The 15,897-nt window shown below is 47.0% G+C and overlaps 1 protein-coding gene across 1 annotated transcript in view; it reads right to left on the bottom strand.

Moving 5' to 3' along the window:
• DISP3 (dispatched RND transporter family member 3) overlaps positions 1–13,321 on the bottom strand; it is a 30,093-nt gene extending 16,772 nt beyond the window's left edge. Inside the window, exons 1-6 of the mRNA XM_060014275.1 lie at positions 12,226–13,321; positions 11,069–11,288; positions 3,600–3,736; positions 2,574–2,708; positions 1,992–2,152; positions 378–517 (exon numbers count right to left, since the gene is read on the bottom strand). Coding sequence (XP_059870258.1) covers positions 378–517; positions 1,992–2,152; positions 2,574–2,708; positions 3,600–3,736; positions 11,069–11,288; positions 12,226–13,321 — 1,889 coding nt within the window. The remainder of the gene's footprint in view (positions 1–377; positions 518–1,991; positions 2,153–2,573; positions 2,709–3,599; positions 3,737–11,068; positions 11,289–12,225) is intronic.
• Positions 13,322–15,897: the final 2,576 nt, after the last annotated feature.

Raw genomic sequence — 15,897 nt, 5'->3', positions numbered from 1 at the left:
TCAGCTCCACTGCCTATTAAATGGGTAACCTTGAGAAAGTTGCCCAACTGCTCCAAGCCTCTGTTTGCTTGTCTATAAAATGGGTGAACTAAGAGGACCCAGCTGCCAGGGTCCTTGGGGAGGGTGGCAGTAAGATCTCGTACGAAAGCTCATTGCCCACTTCCTGGCACATAGTAGGTGGTCAGATGTAACTACTGGACAGGATTCTCTTCTTCCTCTGCTCCCCCAGTAGTGCCCAGCATAGGACTGGGCATACGGAAGGTGCTCAATGGTGAATCACGAGGCTCTTGGGAGATAGGAGGGTGTGCTGAATGGCCCCCCAAGGGCCTGCTACGGATATTCTGTGAGAGGAGGACGCGCCCCCCTGCCTGGCTCACCTGGTCTGGCAGGCAGTCTCCAGCGGCGCCATATAAAGGCTCCAGATGCCCAGGGCAGCAGGCATGGTGAAGAGCACAGCCAGCCAGCAGCAGGACACGATGAGAGACATGAACAGGCCAAAGTCGTGGACGGCCGGGATCTGGCAATGGGGAAGTAGAGGGGGGATGTGGGACCACCAGGCCTGGAGCCCAGGGAGCCTGGGGGCTCTGCAGCAAGGCACTCAGGACCCCCGACCACCCTCAGACTGAGGCAGGATAAGGAGGCCGGGGCTGCGGGAACAGAGGCACTGGCCTAGGAGGTGGTCAGAGGGCCAGGCTGGTGCCAGGGGCAGGGCAGGGGAGGAAGAGTCCCACCTCTGGTCCACACCGCAGCCCTCTGCCCGGAACAGTGCTCAGCACAGAGCAAGCGCTCCATAACTGTGATTACATGAAGGACAGAGGAAGACGTGCCCTGCTGGAGCAGGCCACGGGTCAGCGAGGGGGAAGGGAGGGAAAGCTGCTGTGATGGGAATAGGGAGGCTGGGTGTGCTCCCTGCGCAGGGTCACAGGGACCTGCACGGGGTGTGGCAGTCAGAAGGAAACTGTAGCCCACAAGCAGACAGGCCTTCACTGTTTGTGAAACACTTTCACAGTCATCTCATGTCAGTCCCTGATGATCCACACATGAGGAAAGCGAGGCTCAGAGAGGTTAAACAACCTGCTGAAGGCCACACAGCCAGAAAATGGCAGAGGTGGGATGTGAACCCAGCTCTGCCTGTTTTCTGGATGTGGTTCTCTAGGAAGGCCTGGAGAATCCCAAAGCACCTAGTGGTTTCTAGACAGGATCCTCAGCCCAGGTCACAAAACCTCTCAGATTCAGGCAGGCTCACTGTCCTCTAGGCTCTGTTGGCACCAAGGACCTGGCCGAAGATCCTTCTCCTGAACCCAACTCAGACGTGAAGGAGCGCGGGGTCAGCGAGAGAAAAGTGAGTGTGAGGCATGACCCTGTGGCGTGAAGCCAGTGGGTGGAGAGGGCCCTGGACCCCGCTCAGCAGACATGGGCAGGCTCACCACTTACCAGCTGGGGGCCTCTGGAAACCGCCAGACGCCCTTCAGGAAGGAGGTTGGATTATCATTAACGAGCATCAGTAAGAAACACTATTTGTATTATTATAATTCTCCCATTGGTTAAGTTCTGGTAATGACGACTAGTAGCAAACATGGACTCTAAGCGGGGGAGGGGTAAATTGGGAGACTGGGATTGACATATACACACACTACTATATATAAAATAGATAACTAATAAGGACCTACTGTAGAGCACAGGGAACTCTACTGAATACTCTGTAATGGCCTATATGGGAAAAGAATCTGAAAAAGAGTGGATATATGTAAATGTATAACTGATTCACTTTGCTGTACACCAGCAACTAACACAACACTCTAAATCAACTCTACTCCATTAAAATTTTTTTTAAAAATGAGAAAAAAATGGACTCTAGAGACGTGGCAAGAGCCTTGAGGCAGAGGCTGCGTGGCCCCAAGAGAAGGGGCGGGTAGGAAGAGCAGAGACCAGGGGCCAGGTGTGCACGGGAGGGACGGGGAGGTCAGGGCGGGGGGAGGGCGGGCTCCCACCTGGGAGAAGACGTTAGCTGCATAGGCGGCGGCCGTGGTCAGGGAGGTGAAGAAGGTGGCCTTGCCCGCCGTCTGAATGGTATGGGTCATCCGCAGCTGCGGGTCTTCCAGGTGGGTGGCCTGGCGGTAGGTGTTGATGAATACGAAGACGTCGTCCACGCCTGTGGGAGGGAGCCCCGGGCCAGCAGGGCTCAGGGTCACTCTGCTGTGTCCACGGTCAGACCCAGCCTGGGCCAGGAACCCAAGCCCCACCCTCCATGCTCCTGGCTCCTCACCCCCGTCCCCACCAGCACCAGGCCCTTTCCTCCAAACCTCAGCCCCCTTCCCACCTTTCCCACCATTCTTAACCTCCACCCAGAAGAGCTACCCATTCCTTCCAGCCCGTGGGGGCTCCACCTATCATATGCCAAGGATCCCCCACCACTCATATTCTACCCACCCACCACCCCAATTCCAAGGCTCCGAGGTCTGGAAGGGGACTTTCTGGAGCCCCCATGGAAGCCAGGCTTTGCCTCCTGGAAGAAGGCCCTTTTGGGGACAGAGTTCCCAAGGCCCATTACCATGGCAACAGAGGCAACTCACCAATGCCCACTATCACGAAGGCAGCCACCCCATTGAGGATGCCCAGGTACTGGATACCAAAGACCACATGGTACAGGAAGAGTGCCACCAGGCAGCTGAGGCCGATGCTGGCAATTCCGAAGAAGGACAGGAACACTGGGCAGGGCAAGAGCCACAGGGGACGGATGGAGTGGGTGGACCCAGAGGAACACACCTCTTCAGTGTCCCTGGCCCCTGCTGGGTCCTGCCTCCCACACCCCCAACCCCAGGGAGTACCTCTACCACCCCACCTGAGCCCAGCACAGTTTTCTGCACCCAGAGAAGGGGCTGGGCAGGAGGCCTGAGGGGCAAATGAAGCCATTTTTGAGTAGGTTCATCTTTGCAGAACTTGTCTCAAGTGCTAGTGGGGAATTATTATATATTTACATCTGTCACCCCATGGGGTAGGAAGTGTGTCTGTGATGTTCACCATGTGTCTGGATCCCTGGCACCTTAGAGCATCTGGCACATAGTTGGTGCCCAATTAATACCTGTTACATGGATGAATGAATGCCTTTTCCATTTTTGAAGGTATGACCAATCTCTCATTCACTTGAGCAACCGAGAGTACCTACTGTATATGCAGAAAGAAGCAGCTAGGGTATATGGGGAGATGGTGGTGGAAAAGTAAACTGGGGGACTAAGGGCAGCTGACTGGGACTATAGAACAGCCTACAGAATAATTCATAAGGTGTCCGATACTCCAGACTCCCCAAAACTTATCAGCAAGTTTATCGGCAAGAAAAAGAGGGTCAAAGGGAAACACGTTCAACTGTGGGAGGTCATGGGGATGGGGGCCCTTGGGCATGGCCCAACCTGCCTCTGAACCTCAGTCTACCTGCCTGGGGTTAGAAGGTGATGTCTGAGCACCCCTCCCCCCACCAGTTCTGACATAGTGGATTCAAGACCATTTCTGGCATTCCTGAGCAGGAAGGCTTTGTCCAGAGAGAAGCACACTGGAAGAAGAGAAGGGGCTGGCTCCACGCGGGGCTTTTGAAGAAACCCTACCTGAGCAGGAGGTGAGAATGTAGACGAGGGCGGCAATGCAGCTGCTGCTGATGAAGGCCAGGAGCATGTCATTGTTGAAGGTTCTGCGAACCTCGTAATCAAAGAGGTCCGTCCCCCCATACAGAACCTGCACTTTGCTGAAGGAGGGAGGACACAGAGAGAGGAAAGACGGAGTGGATCAGAGCTAGAGGAGGTCTGGGAGCCATCCACCTCACCAGTGTCTCTTTACCTTGGCTGTACATTAAGATCACCTGGGGGACTTCCAAAAATCCTGATGTCCAAGCCATACTCTAGACAAATGAAATCAGAATGTCTGGGGTGGGACTGAATTATCAGTGAGGTTGAGGCCACTGCTCTACACAAATAATAATCAATTATAGCCAAATTCTATGTCACCTTCCAATTCTCAATTATCCACAGCAAAATTCTAAATTCAAACCAGCTTCCAGATACTGTTTTACACCGCTAGTGTGCATTTAACAGCAGTTGTTCTTAATAAGAAAAACTTCACCAAGCCGGTCGAGTTGGGTTTTAAAATACAAACAGGAGTGAGATCTGCTTCTGGCCAAGATGGAGTAACAAGGTGAAATCTAGATTTACCTTCCCAGTGAACCTAGTGAAAACCATAAGAAAATACATGAGACATGAGGTAACAAAGAATGGTGATCTCTGAGAGGTGAGAAGCAAAATGGACCCTATGCTTACCCTGACTTACTGGCTTGAGAGAGTTTCCAGGCTTCACTGCAGCCTAATATATGGGTTAGTGACTTCTCAAAAGAGGCTGAAAGTTTTCCAAACTTGATGAAAACTATAAACCCACTGATTCAAAAGGCTCAAGCAATGGACCCCAAGCCCCCCAAAACCATGAATAAAACAACAACAATGCACATCATAATCAAATTGCTCAAAATCAGTGACCAAGATAAAATCTTAAAAGCAGCCTGAGGAAAAAGATGCATTACACACAGAGGAACAAAAATAAGGATAACAGCAGATTTCTCTTCAGAAACAATGCAAGTGAGAAGATGATGGAGCAAGGTCCTTTACCAACTGGGGAAAAAGTCAACCCAGAATTCTATACCCAGAATTCTGTATCTTGAAAAATATATTTCAAAAACAAAGGCAAGATAAAGACTTTTTCAGTATACAAAAGCTGAAAGGGGGCTTCCCTGGTGGCACGGTGGTTAAGAATCTGCCTGTCGATGCAGGGTACACAGGTTCGGGCCCTGGTCCTGGAAGATCCCACATGCCGTGGAGCAACTAAGCCCGTGCGCCACAACTACTGAGCCCGCACTCTAGAGCCCGGGAGCCACAACTACTGAGCCTGCATGCCACAACTACTGAAGCCTGCACACCTAGAGCCTGTGCTCTGCAACAAGAGAAGCCACCGCAATGAGAAGCCTGTGCACCGCAATGAAGAATAGCCCTCACTTGCCACAACTAGAGAAAGCCCGCACACAGCAACTAAGACCCAACGCAGCCAAAAATAAATAAATTTTTTAAAAAGCTGAAAGAATTCATCTCCAGTACACCTGCACTACAAGATATGTTAAAGGAAGTCCTTCAGGCAGAAGGAAAATGATTACAGATGGAAATATACATCTACACAAAGGAATAAAAAGGACTGGAAATGGTAACAACATGAATAAATGTACAAAATTTTCTTATTCTTATGAAAATTCTTACTCTTATTCTTATTTTCTTATTCTTAAAATCTTTTAAAAAGATAACTGACTGTTTAAACAGAAATAATAATAATGTGGCATGGGGTTTATAACATATATGAACATAAAATATATGACAACAATAGCATAAAGGCCAGGAAGAAGGAAATGGTGGTATACTATTCATATATAGTATACACTATACATGAAGTGGTTTAACATCATTTGAAGATACACTGATAATTTAACGATGTATACTATAAACCTTAAAGCAACCACTAAACTAAATATTTAGAGCTAAAAAAACAACAAAGGAAATAAAATGGAATAAAAAATTCTCAGTCTAAAAGAAGGCAGAAGAGAGGAAAAAGGGAACTGAGAATATATGGGACAAAGAGAATAAAATAAAATAGTCTTAGGTCTAACCATATTAACAATGCATTAACTGTAAATGGTCTAAACACCCCAATTAAAAGGCAGAGACAGTCAGATTAGATTTTAAAAAATCAAGACCCAGCTGCCTACAAGAAACTCACTTTAAATATAGACACAAATGGTTAAAAACAAAAGTGCAGAAAAAAATATACCACGCTGACATGAATCAAAAGAAAGCTGGAGTGGTTACATTAGTAACAAATGAAATCAATTTCAGAGCAAAGAATACTACTAGGGATAAAGAAAGTAATTTAAAAATGATAAAGGGCTCAGTTCATTAAAAGAATACAATACTACATGCTTTGGACCTAACAACAGAGCTTTAAAATACATGAAGCAAAAACTGATAGAAATAAAAAAAGAAATAGACAAACCTGCAATTATAGTTGAACATTTCAAAACCCCTTTTCTCAATGATTGCCAGAACAATTAGACAGAAGATCAGTAAGGATATAGAAGACTTGAACAACATAATCAACCAACTTGACTTAATTGACTTTTATAGAATACGCCACCGAACAACAGCAAAATATACATTCTTTTCAAGTGCACAGGGAACATTTAGCAAGACAGACCATACTCTGGACCATAAAACAAAACTCAATAAATTTAGAATAACCTAAGTCATACAAAGCATGTTCTCTGACCATGATAGAATTAAATTCAAAATGAGCAACAAAACACTATCTGGGAAATTCATAAATATTTGGAGACTAACACATTTTTAAATAATACAAGGGTCAAAGAAGAGATCAAAAGGGAAAACTGAAAGTATTCTGAATTGAATGAAAATGAAAGCATATGTCAAAAAGTGTGAGATGAGCTAAAACAATGCTCAAAGGTAATTCTATAGCAATAAACACCCATATTAGAAAAGGAGAAAGCTTTCAAATCAATGACCTCAGTTTCTACTGCAAGAAAGAAGAACAAGAGGAAATTATATATAAAGTAGGTGTAAGAAAGGAAATAATGAAGATCAGAGCATAAATATATAAATAAACAAACAGAAAGATACTAAAGAAAAATCAATGAAACCAACAGCTAGTTCTTTGAGAAGATCAATGAGATTGATAAACTTCTAGCCAGACTGATCACGAAAAAAGGAGATAAAACACACATGAAAGAAGGGACATCACTACAGTTTTTATAAATATTCAAAGATAATAAGGGAATATTATGAATCACTTTGACATTTTAATGAAATATACTACCAAAGCTTGTGCAAGAATATAGAAATAACTTTAATAGCCCTATATGTATACTTAAGAATTGAATTTGTAGTTAAAACATTCCCATAAAGAAAACTCCAGATCCAGACAGTTTCATTGGTGAATTCTATCAAACGTTTGAGGAAGAATAATACCAGTTCTATACAAACTCTCCAGACAGCTGAAGAGAGGAGAATACTTTCCACCTCATTCTGTAAAACATTTTGATACCAAAATCAAACAGAGATATTACAAGAAAACTACAGCCTAGTATCCGTCATGAACATATACCAATGAACAAAGAATACAAATAGAATCTAACACTATATAAAAAGGATGATAGATCATGACCAAGGGGGATTTACCCTAAGAATGCAAGGATGGCTTAAAATTAAAAACTCAATCAACATAATTCACCATATTAAACTAAAAAAGAAATACTGTATGATCTCTCTCTAGATGCAGAAAAAACATTTGAGAAAACTGAATATTCCTTACTGATTAAAAAAAAAAAGACACCAGTAAATTAGGAATAGAAGGGAACTTCCTTAACCTGACAAAGGACATGTACAAAAAACCTACATAATCCGGTCAGGGATAATACAGGGTTCTCCATTCTCATCACTTATTCAACATTGTACTGGATGTTCTAGCCAGTGCATTCAGGCAAGAGAAAGAAATAAAAGGCATCCAAATTGGAAAGCAAGAAGTAAAACTGTCTTTATTAGCAAAAGACATAATTAACTATGTAGAAAATCAAATGTAATCTACCAAAAATCTTCTAGAACTTATAAGGGAGCTTAGCAAGGTTGCAGAACCCAAAGTCAATTATATTTCTATATGCTAGCAACTAACACTTTTCAAATGAAATTTTTTAAAAAATACCATTTACAATAGCATAAGGATATGAAATAGGGATAAATCTGACAGAAGACATCATATACACCACATTCATTAGTCATAAGACTAATATTGTTAAGATGTCAGTTCCCCTCAAACTGACCTGTGTATTTGACACAATCATAATCAAGATCCCAGCAGACTTTTATTTGGAGAAATGGACAAGCTGATTCTAAAGTTCATAGGGAAATGCGAAGGACCTAGAATAACTAAAACAACTTTGAAAAAGAACAACAAAGCTGGAAGACTAACACTTGGACAAGACATGGTATAAAGCCACCATAATCAAGACAGTGTAATACTGGTGTGCAAATAAAAAATAGATCAATGGAACAGAGCAGAGCATCCAGAAACAAACTCACGTATATACGGACAAAAGATTTTTGTCCAAGATGCAAAGGCAATTCAGTGAAGAAAGAATGATCTTTTCAACAAATGATGCTGGAACAACTGGACAGTCATATAAAAATAATAAATAAATATCGGCATGTTACAATATATACAAAGTGTTTATAGTGTATGCCTTGCATATATACAAAGATTAATTAAAAATGGAATATCACAGATCTAAATGTAAAACCAGTTTTAAAGTGATCAAAAGATCTAAATAGTCACCAATGAAGATAAATGGATGTCAAATAAGCATGTGAACATCATTGGTAATTAGGGAAATTCAAATTCAAATTGCAATGAGATATCACCACACACCTAGTAGAATGGCTAAAATTTTTTACACTGACCATACCAAGTGTTAGAGAGGTTGTGGAGGAACTGGAGTTCTTATACACTGGGTGGGAATGCAAAATGGTACAACCAATCTGGAAAACAACTTGACAGTTTCTTAAAAAGTTAAACACACACCTACCATATGATCTAGTCATTTCACTCCTAGGTATTTATCTAAGACATATGAAAGCACTTGTTCACACAAAGGCTTGTTCATAGCAGCTCTATCTGCAATAGCCAAACCTGGAAACAACCCAAATACCCATAAACAGCTGAGTGGATGAACAAAAGGTGGCATCTCCACACAATGGATACTACTCAGCATTTACAAAGAATAAACCATCTACACATGCAACAACATGAATACAATTCAAAATAATTAGGCTGAGTGAAAGAGAGCAATCAAAAGTGTGCATACTATATGATGCCATGTATATAAAACTCTAGAAAATGAAAATGAATATACAGTGATAAAAAACAGAAAGTGGTCCTGGGGTGGCAGTGGGAAGGCAAGGTGAGGCAGGATGGAGTGATTATCAAGGGGACATGAATAAACTTCTGGGGGTGACGGGTCTCTTTATTATCTTGATTGTGGTGAAGGTTTCATGGTGTATACATGGGTCAAAACTAATCAAATTGTAAACTTTAAGTATATGCAACTGGTTGTATATCAATTATACCTCAATAAAGCTGTTTAAAAAACCAAACAGGACATTTAAAAACCAAGTAGAAAAGATCTTTGGATTATCTACTTTGTTGAACTAAATGGATTAATTGATCTTTCATTAGAGTAGAAAACTGAAAGTTCAATCAATTGTTTATTCATTCATTCATTTGTATAGCTTTTATAGAATGCCTTCTAGGTTCCAGGTCCTGTCTTAGATACTGGCTATAAAAAGACATGGGCCCAAACTTTTACTCTCAAGTAGAAAGGAATAGCTCATGCAAGAACAATATTCTTGCCTAGAACTACTAAAAAGTCAGATAAAATTGAGAAGTCATCTGTTTAATGACATTAGAGACTTCCTGAAGCAATGAGAACTAGAGGGCTAAGACTCCAGAAAGCAAAGAACCTACAAAAGGTAAGCTTCCCTTCTACAGCTGCATTTACCCTAGAGGTATTTGCTGATTCTGAACACAGGCATGAGGGTAAAAATCTAGGCGGGGAGTCAGAAAAACTAGCAGAGCTTTGGGCAGAGACTTGCAGACCAGCATAGCATAAAGCCAGTTTCTTCCTCAGCACTTCTGCCAAATACTGGGGCTGTGTGGAGTATGAGGCTACAAAGCTAAGCAGAAAGGCTCTGAAAAACCAGAGTAGAGATATTTTTAGCAGTTTCGAGAGACAAAGATTAGGGTCTGAAACCTGTCAGGGGAAGGGGCTCTGCAGAATACTCCAGGCTCTCAGTTGAACATCTTAGAGAACCAAGGGCAAACTAGAGGTAGGCGGAGAATTTTCAGTATTGCAAACCTGCCTCGACTTTGTGTAACTGCTGATTATTTAAGGTGATCAGTCACAACTCCATCTGCCTAGTGGAGGGAAGGATAAACTTTCTCTGGAAGAAATAACATCATCTGGACCTCTATGTTTTTATATATAATGTTCATCACTCAGTAAAAATTACCAGGCATACTCACAGGTAGGACCACATGACCAAAAACCAAGTGAAAGAACAGACCAAAGAAACAAATCCACAAGTTATCCATAATAACCTAATAACTTAATATGCTTAAGATGCTTATGGTGTGTATAAGGGGCTCAGAACAGTGTGTGGCACAGGGTAAGCACTCAATAAATGTTAGCTCTGATTATTACAGTAGTTGCTCAATAAAGGAACGAGGGTATTTCAGTCAGATTCATTCCTCCTGTGCCGGGGGATGACTTGTCAGGGCAGAGGACCAAGAGGCACTGGAGTTACTGCCCTGCAGGACTGACAGATGAGCTATCCAATGGTCTTTCCTGGTGGCGAGAGGCCCATTTGTATTCTCAGACACACATCCCAAGGGCTGGAGGATGATCAAAGCACCCACTGCCCAAAAGCTCTTTCATATCTCTTAGTTCGTCTCCTCCTAATGACTGCAGAAGGGTAGCAGGAGTCATCATCCCCGTTTTACCAGTATCAGAGGCCCAGAGAAGTGAAGTGACTTGCCCACTATCTCCCTGGATAGTAGAAGCAGAGAGGAACTCCTTATGCCCTGGTCAATACTCTTTCCACAAAGCCTTCTAGCACCACCTCAGGAGAAAATCAATACCAAAGACCTCGAGGGCAGAAGTTCCTCCAAAGCTGTCATGTTCACTAAACCATCAGCACTGATCAGGAAAAGCGTCCTTTCATCTGTCAGAGTGATGATGAGGATGTATCTGGCTCTGCCCCTGATCTGAAAAGAAAGATCTCCTAGGGAAAAGGTTGCAGGTAAGGGGATCTGGGGTTTATGAGAAAAGAACCACCTGGAAACCAATTCCCTATGCTAATACAGCCCTTTCCTGGTACAAACAAGGACAGGCCAGGCACACACCGGGTGCAGCTGAACTGCCTACCTAGTGGACTGCTTGGCCAGCATGGCCACATAGGTGACCACAAAGCTCTGAAACTTAGCCCGCTGCTCCTCCCAGCGATCGTCCACCGAGTAGTAGTTGGGCAGGGGTGCTCCAAAGAGGATCTCGCTGCGCAGGAGGGAGCTCTTGAGGTTTTCTGCAGAGAGGCCTTCGTCCACATACCAGTAGAACTCCGGGTGAGTCATGGCCAGCTCTAGGGAGCCTGCAGTGGCACAGGTCAAGGGGTCCAAGGAGCTCAGTGGGTCAGCTCCCAACAACCGTCCATCAGGGTCATCCTGCCTTCCTCAACACCTCACCCCCTTTCTGAGGAAATGGAAAACTGTCCCAGCTTGGGCTACCTCCAACTGTCTCTAACAGAACGGATGGTTTAGAGAAATCACAGCTGTCCAAGGGGAGCAGCCCCCCAGATATGCTCAGGCGGCTCCCACTAAGTTTACACCTTCATTTCAGCTTGAATCTCACCTAATTCAAAGGCTCAGTCTCTGCAGTCCTGTAACTCCTTCCCATCCCAGTCCCACCTCCACCTGCTTAGAACCCCGCCCATGTGCCCCTTAAAAGGCAAACCCAAGCCCCGCCTCCACAGCCAACCTCTGGCCCCTCCCCATCCTTTCTCAAGTCCCATCCCTAACGTACTTCAAACTAATGCACCTTGATCTTCCTGCAACCCCAGCCTCTCTCCAGATGCCCAGTTCTCTGTAACCACACCCCACCTTCCCTCTAACCAACCTCACGCCCAAGCCCCACCCCAAGCCTAACTCTGGCCACAGCATAACTCCCAGTCTCCCTCAATCCAGGTGTGCACACAAACCTTCCTTAACTCCCTCAGATCCCATCTTACACCCAACCCCAGCTCCCTGCCCTTCCTCAATGATGGCCCCCAGGCCTGCCCAGCACTCAGCTCCAGCCTGACTCCACCTCACAGCCAACTCCGACCCCATCCTCCGACCAGTCTGTAAAGTACTGAGTCAAGAATCAAGCCTTCCCTTAACCTCCAAGCCCCGCTCCCAGCCTCATTAACCACCCCCTTCCCTTACAAGCCCCACCTACCCTCAGTCTCCACCCCTTACAAGCCCCGCCTCCAGCCTCCTTCAGACCTGGTCCCTACAGGCCCCACCCCACCCACACCCAGGGCTGCTCACCCCGGATGTCGGCCAGGTCCTGGCCCATGCCATCATAGTAAATCTTGCCACCCCTCTCAGTGGGAAAGAAGTAGGTCATGAGCGAGCTGGGCGGGGAGCAGTAAGAGTAGGAGCCGAGCGGCAGGTCTTTCAGCACTTCATGGGGCTTCCAGCAGAACTCCCGGAAGCCCGGGTGGTCCATAATCTTGCGCTCAATCTCGTGGATTGTGACCAGCCTCTCACTCGTGAAAATGTTGCGCTCTGCGTCGCCACGCGCCAGGAAAATGAGCTCGATGCGCCAGTGCGCGTGCGTCTGGGTGTTGGCGCTCACATAGGAGCGTGAGTAGTCCCAACGCGAGGCGCCGTGGCGGGCACGGCTCTGATTGGCCGCAGCCGCCGTGGGGGGAGGGGCGCTGGGTTGGCGCCGCCCATTCTTGTCCAGCCCCTGGTTCACCTGGGCTTCACTCTGGTTGGCTGCCAGGCTCCCCAGGGGTGGAGTCGCTCGCCGAAGACGCCCGCTCCGATTGGCTGCTAGCTTCTGAGCGGTGGAGGTGTCCCACAGTCCTGGGCCAAGCCGCAGCGCGGCAGGGACCTGGTACGGGGCCCGGGTGGCCGGCCGTGAGCGATTGCCTGGATGTAGCTGCTGCAACTGCTCTGTGATGAGGCGTTGGAGCGTCTCAGAAGTGAAGTCGGCCAGGTCGCGCCGGTTGCGCCCCCAGGACCCAAACTGGGATTTGAGCGCCAGCGCGAGGGCGTCGAAACGCTGGGAGGCCTCATGGTTGCGGATCTCAAAGGCATTGTAGGAGATGTCAATGTCCAGCGGCGGGTAGTAGAGGAACATGAAGGCTGAAAGAGCCATGGGGATGCTGCAGCCGAGGAAGAGCACTAGCCCAGCACAGCACGGATTGGTGAAGGCCCAGCCCAGTGTATTCCAAAAGCCTGACGCTGGGGGCCGGGAGGGCAAGGTCCAGTGCCGCCAGCAACACTGCCCCCCTGCCCCAGCTTGGGGCCCCGGCTTCTGGGCCCTCCTAAAGGCCTCACCCGTTGCTTCCTCCTCCTCTTCCTGCGCCTCCTCTAGCCACACATCCTGCAGCAAGGGGTCATCCTCCGGGTCCATAGCCTACAGGAGAGGGAGAGGGTCAGCAGGCTGCAGAGAAGGAGAGGATGGTGCCCTGTAGCTGCAGTCGCCCACCCTGAGCGTTAACCCTGCCCACTCATAACCAAGACAAATACTACAATGGAATTGCATCAAGCAGGCACTTAACTGAATTCAACCACGTGTGTACAAAACAGAAAGAAAAATCCTATTATTTGCCCATGTCCCAGCTAGATCAGGGCTTTCAAGGTCACAGAGAAAGGAGAATCACAGCCCAGTTGCAAACAGAAGAGAAATTCCTCCCCGTGTAAGGGATATTCAAGGGGAATTTTGACGATGTATGATTTCCCAATTTTTGCTGCATCCTCTGATTTTAGAACTCAAAGCCAATGTGAGGTGTGACTTTGCTGCAATCACTTTTATTTAACGAGCAACTGTAAAGGCATCCAAAAGTATCAGGGTAGAAGGGAAAGAGCATGCTCTTCGGAGTCAGACCCTAGTTTGCATCCTGAACCTCAGTCTTCATCTGTAAAACAGAGGTGGCCATTCCTGCCTCACATGGCTGTGGGGCGTGTCAAGGGTGGAAGCACTTTCAGTCTGTGGAGTATATTATCACTTGAGCAGATTTCTTTGCTCCTCTCTGGGGATGGTAATGTGCTCAGCCAGTGCCCATGCGGCTCTTCCAGGGCTAGATGCCTGTCATAGTTCTGCTCAAGAACTCTCAATAGCTCCCCACCCCCTCTTTGGGACACTGCAGCTGTGGCCACTGTTTGTCGGGCTCAGATCACTTAATATGCAGCTCCAGGGACGTCAAACCTTTAGGCACAGACAGAGGCCGGGCACCTGTCTCCCCAAGACGTGGGCACAAGCAGCAGGAGGGCCTGGCAGGAGAGGGCAGCCTGAGGACTCCAGCAGGGTGGTCCAAAGGCAAGAGGCCTTCCGGCATCCCTGGGCATGGCCTGTCCCCTTGTCCTGCCTGCCCTCTGTTTGGACGGAGAGAGACTCATTATCCAGTTAGAGGCCAGGCAGTGAGAAGGGGAAGCTAATTATGCCAGCGCTGGCTAATTAATGCTGTCTTTCCTATTAACATTCTCTAGAATGCTCCATTTCAATTAGACTGTCTGTCCGGGAAGAGAGGGGGCTCCCCTCAGCCCAAAGAAAGTGAAGGAGAGAGCTCAAGGAGAAGGAGGAAAACAGAGACTGAGAGACAGGACTTGGGAGAGATGCGAGACAGAGAAAGATGAAAACTGGAGAGGGACAGGAGAGTGGAGTTAGGGGACAGAAGAGGAGGGAGGGGGTGCCGAGGGTGGGTGGGAGAGGAAGACTTGAAAGGGAGAGAGGCCTGGAAGGGGTGGGAACTGCTTCTGTAATATTCGAGATTCCTACAGATGCAAACATTTAACTTCCCATTTCTGAGGCCCTAACACAAGCCTGCTGAGGGGATGCTACCTGCACTGAGGCCCAATTTGCTTTAGCAAAAACTTGTGCGAGTGAACCAGAGGCAGCTCAGACTCACCCCATCTCCAAAGGGCAAACCCAGGTCTGCATGTGGAGGTGGGGGATTGGGGGAACCTCCACCCCATTCCCAGCCACTGAAGGAGGAAGCTGATGGTAATACGGTGGAAAGGGACAGGGGCCAATTTTGCATTTATTTTCTGGGGACTAAGTTCATCCACTGGCCGCCAGCCTCAGCCTGCCTTGCCCAGGGCACAGTTTACAATGTGTTGGTGTGTGAGTGGGTCTAAGACCAGGATTCCGAGTCATGTCAGCACTCCCTGGGTGATCCTTCTATCCCATTGCTACTCCATCAGGAATGCTACTCCCTTCCCCAGATGTCCAAGTTTAAAACATCTTTCAAGGCCTTGCTCAAGTGTCACCTCTGCCAAGAAGCCTTCCCAGATCTGAACACCCCGCACCCCCCACCCCCAAGCTACTTGTCTAAGCTTCTCACCACACTTTGCGGGTAAAAACTACTTAGGGACAGGGAGGGAGAGGCAGTGTAGCAGATTGTTAAGAGCCATGGTTTTGGAGGCAGACAGATTTGGGTGCAAATCCCAGCTGTATGACTTAGGGCAGACAGTGTAGCATTTCTGAGCCTCAGTTTTTCCATCTGCAAAACGGGGCTAACAGTACTCACCATCGAGGTTGCTAGATGATATACAGAGCAGGCTGACCACAGTGCCTGGTAGGTTAAGTGCTTAGGAAATGACAGCTACTATTCTTTAACACTCTGCTTCTCCCCAAAGGCTGTGAACTCCTAAAACACCCACGGGGCCCATTGTATTTGCCAAAGATGGCCACTATATCTCCCACCTCACATGTTCTTCTCATGTTGTGACTTTAAGACTTCTCGCATCAAGAAGTAACGTCTGCATTCCTTGCCTTGGATCTGGGTGGGCTGTGGCCACAGCAGAGTGATGCTCTGTGACTTCTGAGGCTAGCTAAAAGGGAGATGCCGCTTCCACCTGGCTGTCTCGGGACACTCATCCTTGAACCCCACCACCATGCTGTGAGGAAGCCCAAATTAGCCCCTGCAGAGAGACCACATGTGGGAGCCCCTGCTGACAACCTGGCTGCCAGCCAGCATCAACCACCAG

This window comes from Delphinus delphis, chromosome 1 (assembly GCF_949987515.2).
Source record: "Delphinus delphis chromosome 1, mDelDel1.2, whole genome shotgun sequence".
Classification (NCBI taxonomy): Eukaryota; Metazoa; Chordata; class Mammalia; order Artiodactyla; family Delphinidae; genus Delphinus; species Delphinus delphis.
Note: the sequence above shows the minus strand (reverse complement) of the source record. Positions and strands in the feature narration are given on the sequence as shown.